The sequence below is a fragment of the Lytechinus pictus genome, chromosome 18 (assembly GCF_037042905.1).
Source record: "Lytechinus pictus isolate F3 Inbred chromosome 18, Lp3.0, whole genome shotgun sequence".
Classification (NCBI taxonomy): domain Eukaryota; kingdom Metazoa; phylum Echinodermata; class Echinoidea; order Temnopleuroida; family Toxopneustidae; genus Lytechinus; species Lytechinus pictus.
Window position 1 is genome coordinate 10989027 of NC_087262.1, and position 17566 is coordinate 11006592.

General features: G+C 37.5%; 1 protein-coding gene across 4 annotated transcripts in view; it reads right to left on the bottom strand.

Annotated features, from left to right (window-relative positions):
- Positions 1-17303, bottom strand: part of LOC129281542 (tyrosine-protein phosphatase non-receptor type 13-like) — a 68692-nt gene extending 51389 nt beyond the window's left edge. For all 4 annotated transcript variants that reach the window (XM_064112936.1, XM_064112935.1, XM_064112937.1 and 1 more), the window contains exons 1-15: positions 16731-17303; positions 13815-13962; positions 11297-11478; positions 10487-10645; positions 10008-10103; positions 9183-9288; positions 7845-8594; positions 7337-7578; positions 6472-6546; positions 5788-5962; positions 5001-5163; positions 2408-2696; positions 1358-1543; positions 557-630; positions 104-195 (exon numbers count right to left, since the gene is read on the bottom strand). In XM_064112936.1, the coding sequence (XP_063969006.1) occupies positions 104-195; positions 557-630; positions 1358-1543; positions 2408-2696; positions 5001-5163; positions 5788-5962; positions 6472-6546; positions 7337-7578; positions 7845-8594; positions 9183-9288; positions 10008-10103; positions 10487-10645; positions 11297-11478; positions 13815-13944 (2719 nt within the window). In that variant the 5' untranslated portion in view covers positions 13945-13962; positions 16731-17303. The remainder of the gene's footprint in view (positions 1-103; positions 196-556; positions 631-1357; positions 1544-2407; positions 2697-5000; positions 5164-5787; positions 5963-6471; positions 6547-7336; positions 7579-7844; positions 8595-9182; positions 9289-10007; positions 10104-10486; positions 10646-11296; positions 11479-13814; positions 13963-16730) is intronic.
- Between the last annotated feature and the right edge of the window lie 263 nt (positions 17304-17566).

Sequence of the window (17566 nt, forward strand, 5' to 3'; positions counted from 1 at the left end):
TATCCTGCTTTCAAATAAATGGAAATGCTATATGCATTATTTAAAAAAAATAATAATAAAAAATGGTCATCAAATGATAATGAACAATGTCAGGACTACTTACCATTCTGGAACTGATGCGCAATATTGGTCTTCGTCCTCACAGCCATATGGAATCTATGCTGAGATTTGCAGAGCTGTACTAAATAGCGACCCCTGTAGCAAAGAATACGAAAACAGTAACTGACATAGGATTACAACTTCCAAGCCCTTATGATTAATAACTAATCATTAGGCAAGGGCCTTATTACTATGACTACTTTACAAAGTAATACATTAATGAATTCAGCAGGTGCTTTAATGTCATAATACCAGGGGTCCATAAAACAAAGCAATACAATAAATAAAAAAACTGCAAAGACCAATCAAGATCATTGTTTCATGCATATTCTGTTCAAAGGTAGACCAGCAACCAATCAAAATTGTTGTTTCACATTTTGTGAATTGATCAAAAACCTATGTGTTAAGTGTTGCATCATCATTTAGATTGATAATTTTTATATTTATTTTTACTTACTTCTTGTAGCTCTCTGTGAAGTGAACAAACTTCATACCAGTTGCGTCAAAGGGCTCCACTACAAACTTTCTCCTCTGTGAAAATAGCAAAAACACATCCCAACAATTACATAAAATTGAATTTCAATATGAACAGTATACACCGTAAGTAGGAAAAAAAATAGAATAAAAGTGAATATGGACGTAGTACTTAATCTGGTAACTGAAGAGGCATAATCATTCTCTGACACAATGTAGGTGCTTGCAATTGCAACAAAAGTTCATTTCCATTTCCTGAGAGCAACTACCTCAATTATTAAAATTTTCATAAAATTTCTTGGACAAATTTTGAAATTGATTTGTCAATCAGTTCTTTTAGTTAGCGTGAGAACAAAAATGGGACTGATGGATGGGCAGACTGGTGGAAAACTTCAAAACTTAATGGGTGAGCCTGGTTTAGTTAACCCTGGATTAACTTAGACCACACTTTTATGGAGTGCCAGTTGTCAACTCAGTCACCAATCAAAATTATTCTTACTCTGCTGCAAAAAGTTGTCAAACAAAAATTGATGCGTGAAATGGGAAGAAAATGAAAATACAAAAATATGAATTTTTATACATAATCATTTCCACGAATGTGGAAGGAATATGATAGAACCATAAAACATAAACCACTGCATAGAAGTGTGATTTAAAATTCTAGTTTAGAATAGGGTTAAACCTAGGTTTAACTATCAGAATACTGCCCAATGTCTCCAACAACCACCTGGAGTAGGCTTAGCTATAATAGCTGACGACAATGATTATGATACTGTATACTCACATCAAACGCAATCTTCTTAGTCTTGTTCCAGGGATGGGCATGGACCTGTTTGCGAACTTTGCCGCTCTTCTCGTAGACGATGATCCCACGGGTACAGACACCGAGCCACACCGCTCTCGAGCTCTCCTTCTTGTTGTGAGTGACTCGATGGAAGTGGATTCCATACTCGGGCAATTTTCTGGCTTCCTATGATATTCAAAGAAAACGAAAATAACTTGCATCGGTCAACTGCAGACCTGCCAACCTCTGGAAATGAAAAATTGTATCTGTGATAAAAAAAGTGTATTTTCCCCAAAAAAGTGTATTTCATAATAAAATGCGTGGCGCACTCGCTCATCGCGGTGCTCAAGCTGCATGCAAGCTAAAATGCGCACTGCTCTTGCAGATGAAAAAAAAAACATTTAAACATGTGTATATCTCACCCTGGTTTTAACAAAATGATTGAAGAAAAAACAAGTTACCTGAAATTACATTGATCTAATAACCATATTTGTGTAAGTTTTATGAAATAGAGACATAAAGAGATGATTTTTTTCAAAAAATTACGATTTTGTAAAAAAAAAAAAAAAAAAAAAAAAAAACATACTGCCGTATTTTGGTTGCAAAAACGTACTGGTTGACAGGTCTGCAACTAACTGAAATAATTCTCATAATTCTTTTCTTATTTTGTGGCTTGGATGAGATTAAATCAAATCTCCTATTGTGTCTAGAATGAACCTACAGTAGGATCGTTAAACGCGAGCTTTAAAGATCTCTTTAATAAACACAAAATATTTTTGATTTCACACTTTTTTAACAGGAAAACATGCTTTAAACCTCAAATTGGCAAAACAATATAAAATCATAATTATAGCTTCTAAATCAAATCTGGCATATACCTCTTTAAGCTACTATTAATCTACGTTCTCACAGAAAAAAATATTGAAAGATGAATTTTCTGCTGTGTGAATTTACACCCACTGAAATCTATCACAGACAACATTGAATGGATGGAGGTACATGCATATAGATCGAAAAGATGCCCGTTGTGTCACATTACAATATACATACCATCAAAAAGTCAAATTCTGCTTCCACGTCAGACATCCCTTTTTGAGCTTCGTGCATAGAGGGCAGTCTATCCCTGATATTCGCCACACCGATCGATTCTATCATGCTTGAAGCGACGTAGTGCTCGGGCAGAAAGTAGTTCCGGGAGGTGCCGTCGTCGTGATCTCCCATTTCTGCTTGGAGTGCTAGGGCGGCGAGCTGCAATGAGGACCTCTCGTCACATTTGGTTCTCTCTTCGAGAATATCCCTACGCAACTGCAAGTAGTACTGGTGTCTGGTGAGTTGATCTCTGTAAATGGTAAAATGGTGGTGATTTTTTACCTGATTGCTAAGAAAGCATGAATGCTTGTAAATAAGCAACCAGAGGACTGATGGCTTAAGGTCCTCTCCGAGAGACCTAGTAATGAGGATAAATGCCTTACAAAAGGGCACTAGCGCACCAAGTGGGAATTGAACCCGGGTCACTGGAATCCGAAACCCCCGCTATACCGACTGAGCTATCCCGCCTCCATGAATAAAAGTACAATGTACAAAGGATTAAACAGAAAAGTAGTTGTTTGGGCAGCGTTGAGCCATCAGTAACGGTGTTGATATCATTTTCAGAAATCTTGATTTTGTCAGTCTCAGGTAAAAGGTCGTGCACCAAGCACACTGTTAGAAAAGTTGAATTCACGATAAATACACCAAGACCAACCCTGGACTCTTGGCACTCAATATAACCTTTCCATCCATGTAAGGTGTATACAAGCAGCTGATGTGGTTTTGTGGTTGTACCACAATAGTGGCTTCCCCCTTACTCTTGTAAAAGAAGTGCATGGTTTTAGAATGTTTGAATCTCCTCTACAAAGGACTTTGATCAAACACCCTATCCAAAGGACACAATGACCTCCCAGGCAACATTCAGAATACAATACTAATTCTCTTCAGCTTGTTTTTTTTAGTTACAGTGCTTATAATTGCATGCTGCAGTTTTAACAATTACACAACAAAATGCATAAAACTATTTTACCATATACATGTATATGACATGATATTATATCCATAGGCGATTCCAAGCAAAATCTGACATTTTCCAAAATCTTACACTGGCTCTATTTTAAATCTGGATAAATTTTTTTTAATCAAATCTCATCTAGAAGTTCATAAGTACAAAGCAGTATACCTCATGTTTGATAAAACTATACTTTCCATAAAGACGACAAGTTTCTACTTACTACATGTATTGACCACAAACACAAATATGTGCTCTTCACTAGTAAACAAGCTCAGGCCATTTTGTTGATTTTACATAGTACTGTGTACATGTGATAGAGACCTACATGTATTTCCTCATTCCACCCTTGAACAATAGCCCTTCCAAAGGATTAGACTGGGGGATTCACAAAGACTAAAGATGAATGAATAACAATTGATATACACACTGTATGCCATCCTGGCTGGCAAGTATTGTGAAAGATCCTTTGCTTGATAATTTTTACTGATTTAGTTATGCTTTCTTCATCCATGAATGGTGAATGGTGATGAAACATCATGATAATGTCAATTTCTGCATGTCCATTTGTGTACCAAACCTCATAAGTTAGGATTTTGTGATGTAACAATGCACTTCACTTAAGTGTCTGTGATGGATATTCTAATGCTAATAAGCTCATAGATCTGCTGACACCCCCCTCCCCGATGTCTTCAGGTCTGAAAATAGCCAAGCCTTTATAAGGTAATAGATAAATGAAGTTGTGGTTACAACTACCGGTATTTTAAAACGAGTTCTTACAGAATCCGATAAAATGATGGCCCAAGTGTCTGCTATGTATAATGTATGGCACAAATATGTACCAACGGATTCTGTTAGAAATTGTGTAATTGCTGAGAAAGTAGCAAAATAAACATGATAAACCAGCCAGTAATTGGGTCTTTTTCCAAGCAATAGTAACATCACTGTCCCACATGTGCTTATCTGTGTTGGCCATCTTCAGTGTCATGGTTTTTTTTAGCTTAGAATTCATGATTTCACAAAGTTCAGTTTAACTGTACTCAAACTAGATCTTGGATGATATGGTAACAGAGTCTATTGGTTTCATGGTACACCAAGCGTACTTTTGTAGCCATGTGTTGGTCCTTAACAGGACCCAAACTCGATGTTTCGACAAATTTGCTCTTAACGTGGAGAAGGTTTACGGTTCACCATATGTAATATCAAGAAGGGAAGGAAATACAGGCAGAAAGATTGAAATGGAAAATCGAGAAAAGATGAAATTAGAAGTATTCTAAAAGATGAAAAGATGAAATTAGAAGTATTCTTTTCTTGAAAGTGAGTGAAGTCTTAAAAAGGACTGTAAATCAGTTGAGATGAGCTGAATATGGCTTGAGTAGCGATGGTTTATGAATAGTAGCAGGATGAAGTGAAGAGAGGTGAACCGTAAACCTTCTCCCCGTTATAAACTCCACCATGCAAACCTACAAAGATCATCTGAAATGTGATCTTGTTGTCTTCAAGAGAATGAATATGGTGACAATTCGATCTTTTTGTTTCACAGACTTTCTCATCAAATTTGTGTTTACTGCAACCACTTTCATTAATCTTTTGGGCTCTTACCTCAGTAAGCTGATATTCTCTACATAATATTTAACCCGGAAGAATACGGTGAACTTCTCTTTCGACCCAACCTTCTTGGACCTCTTCTTGGCCTCTTCACGCCATGACTCTGGTCCCACCTTATAGAGTTTCGTGTCGGGGTCTATGAAGAGATACTCCCCATCTAAGCAAAGAAATAAGAAATTAAATTGTTATTTTATCTTCTCATATCTGAATATTTGATTTCCAGTGGTTAAAAAGTATGTTATTAAACTGGCCCCAGGTCTCTGGTCCCACCTAATAGAGTTTTATGTCTGGGTTCATGAAAGATACTCCCCATTTAAAGAAAAAATAAACACATTGTTCTTTCTTCTCATATCTTAATATTGAGAGATGTTTTTTGTATAAACATCCGTTGCCTCTTTTATTAATATATATAATTATGGTAAAATTTTCCATTATTAAAATTAAAATTAAAACCTTGATGTTGATTGGCTAATGTCTGTCACCATGGTAACTATACTACTACACCATAATGGCAAAGTCACCATAATCAGAAGTCCTTTTAAAATTCCAGATTCACAGGGATTTTCACATGCTTAAAACAATTTTCAATGAAACTATAATCCAATAATAAACTGTGAATAATAATCAAATAATCAACAATAATAAAATATCTTCAATAAATAATAATCAATTTCTAACTATTCTAATAATTTGATTTAAATCATGTTCATCGGTAATCCTAGGCAGACACTCATCAATAAAAATGTTCATGCCCAAGGTCTTCATCAAAGAAATACTATACCTCTGATGTAGGCAAGCCCAAAGTAGGATCTTTCGTTGAGACCAAGGTGCGATGCGATCAGGTCAAATAGCTCCTGACCTGAGGTCCCTAGGTCACATAAAAGGTCAAGTCTGCGGCCATTTAGCATGACGGCTGTGACCCTCTTCTTCTCTGGCGGAATCTTGCCAGCTTTGCTCTTCAGTGGAAGGAAAAATGAAAGTTGAAATTGGTTAATAACTGATCAAGTATTTATAGTAGGTAGATGTCACAAAGAAATTTCATAATCAATGTGCAATACTCGGACATACATGTAAAGATGTCTCTTTTAGCTTGCAAAGAAATTGCAGATTAAAAGACGGTAACAAAATAATGCCATCAGCAAAAAAAAATGCCATCAGCAAGTTTTTTAAGGAATTCAGGAAATCTGTATCCACTTGTAATCTTGTTTTCTGAAAAAAGAATATGTTTCTCAATTGTAATGAAATTCTCAAATTTCTGAGGTGTTGTGTAACACCTCGGAATATTCTCATTAGCGCAGCGCTACAAAACTTATGGAATAAATCAATCACCAATGAACCCCATGCACAATTTTGTACCATCACATACAAATTGTGTATTAAAAGTATTTAAAAAAATTGAATTGGTGATTAAATCCCCGTCTCCTTTGACCTACAATAAATCTTTTGAAAATTAAAACATACTTACTAAGAACGATATAGGCATTGTAATGGACTCGTTCGGCTCACCGCTCATAACAACAAATTCTGGTCCAAAGAATTTCTGTAAGATAGAAGTCAGAAGCAAAATGATGTTACTGATGTTAATGAAGCCATGGTGTAATTTCCTTCAGCAAGAAATTTATCTACATTGTGCTGCACTCAACCCAGGTGAGCTGAATGGGTACCCAGCAGGATTAATTCCTTGAATGCACTGAGCGCTGAAAGGCAGCTCGAGCTAAAGCCGATGTAATAATAATAATAAACAATGCGCCTCGGAATAGAATATTTCTAGATAGATGGCGCTATATAAATGCCTATTATTATTAATGACAAAAATGGTGTCACTCATCACCTGCACAAGTGCAGACAGATACTCATGGGGGTGGGTATGATTGCCCCATATGCATTCATACGTACATACATGCATACATTTCACCATTTATAAAGAGGTTTTTCCATTTGAACATGCTCGAAGCACTCCACAATATAAAGTAAGAATCAATAATTAGCTACTCTCCAAGTGCTTACCATATATATAAAGTGGATGTTGTATAGAAAATAAATAGGTTTTTGGCTTGTTTTTTAATAATTGTACTGAAGGACATGAAAAGTTGTTGTTGGGGAAACTATTCAAAATACTAGGACCAGTGAAACTGATGCATTGTTGACATTTCTTGGGAGTTCATTTTGTGAATTTGTAAACGAAAAGGCAAAGAGCAAACTGTTCCACTTCATACCTGTGACCTATGCTCTTGTATTTAACCAAAGAAGTTGGCATCTCAGATAATATACATGTATGAGATGCCAACTTTTTATATTACAGACTTTGAAAAAAAAAAAAAATCACTCACTTTTAATTTCTTCCTGGAAGGCAAGGTGTTTCGCTTGTGTTCGTTACTAGAGGGCGCCGTCTGCAGCCGTCTTTCTGCGGGATCTCTACTGGGCACGCCATCGTACTGATCTGCCGCCCTCTGTTGGTGGACGTTGGGTACACTCCGACTCTGGTGCTGAGGCGTGGAGCCCTGTAGACCTTGGCCGAAGGGAAACGACGCGACAGAGGAGTACTGGGAATACTGGTCCGGGTGATAGCTCCCTAGGAAAACAATAAATGTCAGCATTAGTAAAGGAGATGTGACCAAGGCCATGTTTCATACAGAGTTGCAGCGATTGTAACTTTGATATTATGGCAACATGCTATGCTTGTTTTATCAATTTCTCAGCATTCACATATTTTGTGCCAAAATCATTTGGCATATATTTTTTACTTCTACATACAAACACTTCGGTTATCAATTAAATGGATTCTGTTAAAACTCATGCTTAGTTTGTTACCAATATTAGGCACAACTTCTTCTGTACCTTGTCTTGCCGACTCCACCGAGTTGAGAGATTTGTATGACCTAGCCTCGGACCTTCCATCTCCATACTGACTCTCATCCTCCGTCATTGTGTCCGTTTCGCTCTCATAATCCGACACAGACCTTGTCAGTTCTCTACCATATCGTGGTCGAAGCCCTAGTTGATCTCGGAGACGACCTAACCTGTCCCTCCTCTCTCTTAACCGTTCATAAACCAGATTAGTCCTGCTGGATTTGCCACGCGGCGGTGGCGAACGCTGCTTCGAGCGACTCGGCGGCCTGTCTGGCATGGATTCGTAGCCCCGTGACGACGCAGAATGCGATTTGGAATGTTTAGACGTGGCGCGGCGAGAATGGCCGCTCCTTTCGCTCAATGCCTGATAACCGTTTGATTTCTCTGTTCTGTTCGCCGGGGAGAAAATATCCGACATGTGATAGGAGCGTCCTTCGGGAAAGTTAGATTTATGTGAGGTATCCCTGCGACTTGATCTTTCATCCGGTATTTCTCGTGAGCTCCTTGTAGAGCGGCTACGTGGTAACGAGTCCTTGTATGAGCGCATGTCGCTGTAACTGTCCTGAGAGTCTATGGTACTGCTGCTTATGTTGGAATATCCAGCGCGTCTGTGTTTCGATTTTGACCCTCTCCCGGCGTCCGGTTCATCATGGTCTTGCATGGTCCGCTTTGGCTTGTGGTCAGTGGAGTCACTGGAGTTAAGGTGCTGGTGATTCCGTTTGCCAGGACTCACTCGACCTGTTATCAGCACAGAGAAAAAGAAATGATAAAAATTACATTGATTTTCATTTTTTATAATACCAAGAATTTTTCGCTTCATAAGCACTTTTTTCATCAGAACAACATCTATAAGTGCTTTCATGTAATATTTGGTTATCAGATCTTAGCAGGCCTGCAAACAATGTATTATCTTCTCCCACTCCCTGGGGAGCACTCCAACATGAATACAGATACATGCAGACTCTTAACACTCCAGTCAAAAGAAGAAGGCCCCATGGGAGTTCCAGAGAAAGGGAAACCGTTGAAGAAGATGGTAAAACATTATGGCCCTCTTACTATTATTCCAACTCTGACATTCAATGGCTACTACCACGGCAACAATGTCCAACATCCAATCATAATCAAGGATTCCATTCGATGACAAAAAAATATGCTGTTTTCCATTTGAAAAATAAAAATAACAAAAATGTGTAAAATTTTTAGCTACAAATTTGAAAGACACTAACATTTACATACAAAGTGGGTCTGTAGATTTCTACTGTAAACTGAAGTAAATATCTATGAATTCATTCACATACTACCAAAATGTGTCATTAAAGAATGTACCTGATCGCCTGTGTTCTGGTGATCCGCTCCGAGACATGGGTGACCCTGTTACCGTGGAAACACTGTTGTTTGTATTACTATTGAAGCTGTCTCCCATTTGGTCCAGCTGTTACCAAGATAAACACACAGTATCCATACATCAATATTCAACAGATGACAAAGGTAAATAGGGTGTATAATAAGAGTATAAAGACATACATGTATTACTAATTAATATCAAAGGAAAATGGTGGTTATACATTTACTGTATGTGTGCATGCATGTAATGCACTGATATGCAATATTTTGGTTAGGGGGTCTCAAGTTCTTATGATAAAGGAGGAGAAGGAGAAAAGGAAATGAGAAAGAGAGAGGAGAAAACTGAGGGAGAGCAGGTAAGGAGAGAGGATAATGTTTGAAAATGAAGGAAGGAAAGGAAGGAAGGAAGGAAGAAAGAGGGAGAAGAAGAATGAATAGGAAGAGGAAGAAAAAGAGGAAAAGGAGAAAGAGGAAAAAGGGAGACAAAGACGAAGAGAAAGAAGAGGAAAGGGAGAAAGGAGATGTGGAGGAAAATAAAGATAAAGAGAAAGTATAGTAAAAGGGAGAGGAAGACAAAGCAGAGGAAAAGGAAAAATATAAAGAGGATTATGGCAAGGAAGAGGTAAATAAAGATAAAAAAGAATAAGAAATGAAGGAAGATGTAGAGGTAAAAGAAGATGAAAATAATATAAATAAGAAAAAGGAAAAAGAAAGACGAAAGAAGGATAATCACGAAATGGCAGTATGATTCACTGATATAGATTCCAGTCAATATCACACGAGTTCTCCAAGATCTTCAGAACTTACCGCAAATATGCTACCAAGTACAATTTTACTAAGCTGGATGATGTGACGAGCGTAAGGCATGCCGTAGCCAAGACTCTGAGCGTGTATGGTACATGCCTGAAATAAAAGAGAAGTAACCAAGTTTTATATACATTTAGTTTGGTTTGTGAATAATTGATACTTTTCAACATTACATTTGCATATTGAAACAGAAAAAAGTACTTAGGTTAAGTAACATTTAAAATTACAAAGTTTATAATGAAACCATGACTATGAGAACTAATTTGACAACTTACTAATTACTATTGTTATTTCTGCGATTCCCGATCTTAGAGGGGGACCTAGAAGGCCCCTCCCAAGACTTTAACCTTGCAAAATAGCCCTGGTAAGTTATATCAAGGTTGAGACAGTCTCTCCTGCGACTCAATTTCACATTAGGAACTTGTCCTAACCTCTCACCATTGTATTCTGTTAACTGAAAACACCCAAACTCAACCTACCTCTAATATCTGCACCAGTGCCAGGCGGGTGACTGGGTTGTTGTCCGACATACCCATCAACAGCGACTGTAGGCTGGTACTGAGGACCGCACTGCTGTATGGAACACGCATGTAATCGGAAGCCCACAAAAGAGACTTGCCAAGTGCGTAGACATACATCTGTATGCAGAGGAGGGGGGGGGGGGTGGTTAAACAAAGATGCATCACACATCATAGTATAATAATAAGCATACAATGTATGAAGAAATAAATATGATATTTGTATGGAAGGACGTGGGGAACTGTTTTCCTTGTACTTGTATTTTTCTCTTTTTTTCTGTTTATTCAAAATTACAATTTGCAAAGCACCAAACATTTTATGTTTTGTCCAATGCCCCAAAGTACATGAATTTCTACTTAAATGTTCAATAGTAAAAATGTGGTTATATATCTTTATATGGAAGGAGGAAGGAAGGTTGTACGCCTATTTTTCTTGCATTTATTCAAAATTACAATCTGCATTGCACCAAACGGCATTTTATCCATTGAACCTTTAGCCAGAGTGTATTTCGCAGATAGAATTATATTTGAATGTTACAGTATTGTGATTCCTTGGATGAGTAGCATTTTTAATCAGCATCACCATACCTTAACTTCAGCTAATGCAGTTAAAAAAAATAATGAGGCAGTATTTGGCTTGCTATACCTTAGCTCCTTACACAACAGCAGTGTGAAACAACCCCTGGAAGTGTCTATGGGAGCATTCAGACAAAAAATAATTAAACAAAACTAAACAAATAACTACAAAACACATGTTGGATAAACGCTTACCTTTTCAACAGTAGCATTAGAGAATGACCTCTGACCTCCGATACCCTCTGGAGGGAGATAGTTGGCGATGTTCGGGAGCGTGACATCGATGCTTTCAGCAAACTGAACCGTGCCGCTGGGACTGAAGAGAACTGTATACGGGCTGACAACAAAGCTGGGACCATCAGATTCTATGGCACGACCTTCAGGTTGATTTGGATGTAAAAGAATTTACCAAAAATAAATCAGAAATTAAAAGGCTGCTGATTTGATGAAATGAAGCATTAATATGAGGAACAGATTTTCCAGTTGCCAATTCAATGGTGCACTACATATTACCAGGGCTTTAGATAAAGCTGGGGGCATTCAAGGTATGAATCCTGCTGGGTTTCTATTCACCAAACCTGGGTCGAGTGCAGCATAAGAATCTTGTTTTATTTCCTATCTGACAATGAATATAATTCAATGTACACATTGCCGATGTAAACATTTTTTAAAGGTCCTATGACACAAAAACCATCTTATTTTGGATATATATTTATTCTTGGGTAGTTTTACTTGAAAAATACGAATTTGCCATTGGTTTCTGTGTATGACGAACTGGTGTTGAGTTATTCCATGGAAATGAACTTCAACGGGAACGCCCACTAAAATTTTCGAAAAAGTCGATCGACCTGTCAATCATCGTGACGTCATCGAAAGAAAGAGTTTCTCAGCTGTGCAGCCGGACCCCTAGTCATTGCACATGTTTCTCGTGTAGTTGCTGTTTCGACCAAGCTCATCCTTAATGGATTTTAAAGATTTTTATGAGGTTTTGATCATGGCTGCAGCATCGTCATCAGCTGCGTCTGATATTCTTCAGACTTTGAAGATCTATTCAGGTTCTGAATATTATTCCAGCAATTCAATCCATTTACTTTGAATCCACACGTGCAACCACAATAGGCACTTCACGCTCCAAACGTCAGCAACACTCAGCAGATTCTTCCCCTGACGTCATAATTGTCACGTGATATACAAAACCAAATCGGTCTGAATTTTTTGTGGGCGTGGCGAATTTGGCTCAATTTTCAATGTAAAACTGCCTTTGAACCTGATGTGGGATGTTTTTCGGGTAAAATTTGGATGGAATCGTTATTAGTAACCACTAAGCTAACGAATAAACCAGCATCTTTGCTGTATTTCATAGGACCTTTAAGCTCAATAAATAATTGATCTGCAAATAATTAGTTAACAATGTATACCAGGCTATTTTCATAGATCACCTTGGGTACTGAGATGACTGCTGAAAAAATGGGCACTTACAGATTGTAGCCCCCTACAATAATACTGCTGAATAGGGAGGGACCGAGTTGTTTTTTATCACGATTATTTTGTATTTCCAGGCTGGTTTACCTAACTTGTAATTTGTAATATGGTAATACTTTACACATTACATTTCCTTTTTTGTTTGTTAAATGTTCAATTATATTGATGTACATGTATGTTATTTAATCGTTTTGTAAAGTGCTTGGAAACACTATGAAGTAAGTGCTACATATATTATTATTATTATTAAAGTGTGTAGAATCAGATGCATGTATACAAATAACAACAATAACAACAACAACAACAACAACAACAACAATAATATTAATAAAAATAATAATAATATAGGATTTGTATAGCGCATGTATCCACCTTGCTAGGTGCTCAAGGCACTCCTATATTACCCCGGCTAAGCTACTCTACTGATTCCGGTGTGCACAGCTTTTTGAGGAATTACTTCCTGACGGTACCCTTTTACCTCACCTGGGTTGAGTGCAGCACAATGTGGGTAAATTTCTTGCTGAAGAAAAACATGCCATGGCTTGGAATCGAACCCACATCCTTCAGATTGAACGACAAGAATCTTAACCACTAGACCACGATGCCCCCACTTGTATATGGGAATACTTTCCAAACAAGCTGGTCAATAAAATGGGACCAATGATTCAAGAAATGGAAAATATCGGAGCTGCCAACCTCTGTTGACCAAAAAACATACTGATCCATAATATAAATCATATTTTGAATGAAAAAATCATATTTTGGTACAAAAATTGATAAATTACACATATGAAGCATGCCAATCAAATTTAACAACAAACATACATGTTGCAATAAAAAAAAATCACATTTTGTCACTTTTGATTATGAAAAAACATACTACATATCGTTAAAACATATTAGTTGGCAGCTTTGAAATATTGATACATGTATGTATATGGAAATACAATAAAATTTGAATATCATAAGTTTGTATGAATTTTCAAAATTATCTTTGAACAGGAATACATAATTTTTCTTTTTTCTGTTCTTGCCAAATGAAACTCTGTAATGAACCCAATAGCAATTTAAACAGGCTCTTTTGAATTTTGATAGGGCGTTTGTAAATGGAAATTTCATGGGCATATCGCTCATTGCCCCAAAGTTTTTTTTGTTTGGCTTGCTATATACAGGTATTGCTGTATAAAAAAAAAATTACATAACATTTGCATAAACTGAAATTACAATGTACCTTGAATGAATATGTCCTGTATGGCCTTGCAGCTCTGACAGAGTATGCTCCAGAGCTCCTCCTCTTCCAGGGGACCTCCTCTTACCTGGAGCACCTCACTCAAGGAGACCTGGATACTACTGACAGGCATAATGGTGGATTGCTAGGTCTGGGTAACAGAAGAGGGAAAAAAAATATTTTCCAATACATGTATGAGAAAGAACGGGCTCAAAACTCTGAGGATGCTCCACCTCCTCTCACCTGGAGCACCTCACTCAGGGAGACCTGGATACTACTGACAGGCATGATGCATGTATCACTGGATCTGAGTGACAGAAGGAAACATAAACCAATTAGTTTCTATAATGTATGGGGAAAGTATGGCTTTCTAGATCTGACTGGACAAACTAAAGATTCTCCACCTCAAGGGGACCTCCTCTTGGAGACCTGGATAATACTACCAACAGGTCTCTTTATGGTGAAAGTATGGCTTTATAGATCTTACCGATGATCCTCCACCTCTACTCTCTTATTTTCAGTGTATAAGAGCTTTATTTGCACAGAACCTCAAAAAATAATTGCAAATCAAACACAGATGAAATTACAATAAACAATTAACAGTGATATCCAAATACGCTGTACAAGAGGTAACACTCATTTGCTTTTCTCACATGTTCTTCGCCCCTCCCCCCCTTACAACCACAAACCCTTTCATCTGCAAGAAACTTCAGGAGTGGAGGAGGCAGGTTTAAAAAGAAGAAAAATGGATGAGAATCAACATGTAAATACGTACATGTCTGTACAACATATAAGTCCCGTTGTTCGAAACCTGATCATTGCCAGTTATGATTGGCAAGCCCTAGCCGACCAGATGCCGTGCAGAGCACGTCAAATGACAAACAAAGACAGAACTGCATGCCTGTAAAAACGAGGAAGAAATTGTCATCTTTCTGTTGATGCCGACAATCGAAGTGTTGAGTATTATGGCAAAGTAATAGATCTAACTTATCCTATCAAAAAATTTTCCCTCTCACAGCAATTATGCTTGAAGATCACTTCAAACGTGATTATAGTCTTAGGTCTATCAACAACCAACAAAGAGATTCGTAATAGTATATTTTCAGTATTTATAAATATTTAAAACATCTGAAAATAAAATGTAATTATTAATTAATAGAGTACTGAAATTACACATTCTTCTTCATAGAATCAGTGACAGCACCATGCCAACCCCTGTTGCCCCATAATTTTTTAAACTGACCCCCCCCCCCTATTTTAAAAATCATGGAACCACCTCTGGATTCAATCACTAAAAGGAAAAAAAACACTAAAAAGATTTACAAATGAGAGCTAAAAGCCATTTGGCGACTCGACATCCACCTCAAAGTAAAAAAAAAATGATTGAAAAGAACAAAGAAACGAACAATAAGTTAGTAACAGATGCAAATCTAATATTCTCATTAATTTTTTTAAACATTAATTGAATACTCGAAAGACGATATATGAGGGTAAATAGATAGTCAAAAGTACATGTATTTCAGTCATGGAGCCACCTCTGGATTCAATCACTAAAAGAAAAAAAATGATAAAAACCTAAATAAATTTACAAACGAGAGCTGAAAGCCATTTGGCTAATGAAGCCCTCGACATCCAACTCAAAGTAAAAAAAAAATGATTGAAAAGGACAAAGAAACGAACAATATTAATAACAGAAGCAAGTAAACAATGCAAGCTAGCTTTGTGTCAAGCGCAATTAATATTTATCCCAGTGCCATACACATTCGATGCACGCAGTATCAAGTTCAACTTTTCTCGCAGCGCGTAAGAGTTAGGAATAAAAAAAGGCTAAACCTAAGGTGGAGTGTGCAAAATTGCACACGCGCTGAAACAGTCATCCGGCTGGCTGGCTGGCTAACTCGATCGACGACGCAATGAGCTAAACTGAGATGTGATGAATAGAGAGGCTCAGAGCTCTCCCGCTTAGCTCCGGGGACCGTCCCCTGCGCATGCCGTATACATGTATATGCGATCGTAAGTAAGTGGGCGAAATTGTCGTAATTTGTGTTCGTTGAAGAAAACTAGCTTTGGTTGCCCGATCGGGCCACCAAATGTCATCATTTTGAAGAAATTGGTGGCCCGCTGTATAGTTTTGGTGGCCCTGGGCCACCGCTAATGTCGAGCCTTGTGGCTTGTTATAGACTATTCTTGATTCAGATTTTTAAAGATAAAAAATTTGAAAATTATTACAATTCAGTGTTTATTTGTCTAATTTCCTTTCCCCCCGAAAATAAAACGAGCATGATCGGCACAACCATGACCACCTATACACCTCAGCTGAGCGGTGATCATGATCCATTGTCCATTACTAGTATTGCAGAGCTTGAATGCCGAAGGATTAGTGATGCGACTCCTTTTCCAGGTCAGCTTTTGCAATTTATGATCAAGAGATCGGGAGACGAAGTCTGTTACTTCGATTCGAAGAGTTGTAGATCTAGATCTATTGTGTGTAGCTCCTGCATGAGCTTCATGTCAAACATTCTCTGTAGTGTTGGTGAACAACAAGAACAACTACTAGACTACAGTCTTGTGTTACACTTTATTCCACCCTCCTCCTGAGCCTTGCTCTTTTGTCTCTATACACATTTATCAAACCACTTTTTCTACGACTACGTATCCACTGGCCACTGGATCTCGCAGTTCTCCAGGACTGGAGGAAAACAGAAGAAGAAGTTAAGAATAAGCTAGATGATGATTCCTATCTAGCGGAGACACAATTTAGTAGAGGGGTCTACACATAATCTCAGATCGGTCTCAATTCTCAGTTCAAATTTCAATTCGATAATGCATGCAGCGAGTGCAATGCAAAATTGCAACTTTGTTCAACTTCAAAGTTGTAAAGAAAAATGCTCTTTTGAATCGGCACAGCCAACAACTTACCGGCCACCAATTTCTATATCCTATTGTTGATGGTATTGCTCATGGGTGTAACATTCAAAGTCTTCCATTGGCTTAATACGGGTCTTCATTTTTGCTATTTAAGCGAAGAATCCGTCCCATTTCGATTGTAAACAACGATCTCTGCAGCTTTTATGGCTTCGCTTCATATATACGGTACGTCCGAATTCATCGTCCCCGTCAAATCGGCCGATCCGGTACCCCGGTAAACGGTATGGTAGCAAGCAGATGCATCGTTCATGCATGTAACGCATACCATTTCAAAGACTCATAGCGTTATTGACAACGGTAGACGCGTCGACTTTTGCATAGGGGTGTATGAACGTCAAATCTGAGAACCTATTTGAATTCCTTCATTTACATGTATCATAAAATTCTCTAAAGTTTTTTAAAGCAAATACTTGTGTTTAAATTTTGCAAAATTTACACAAAAAATTGATTCTATGTAATATTAAACCAATCGAAATTTTGTAGACCCCCATAATTATAATGGACTCATAAAAAATCCTCCGTTCAAAGCTCATTAGAGCACCATAATAAAGCACCTTGAATTCTGACTGTTTAGAGCCGCGCCCACGAAAAGAAATATTGCTCATATAATTAGGAAAATAATTAAGATTAAAAAAGGGCCATATGCATTTACTTCATCTTAATATATGTACCGTAACTCTATTAAAATTGTTTTATCATTAAAGGGAAATGAAACATTTGGAAAAAGTTGGCTTGTGTTGAAACAGAAAAATCAAAGAATAAGAACAGAGAAAGTTTGAGAAAAATCGGACGAATAATGAGAAAGTTATGAGCATTTGAATATTGCA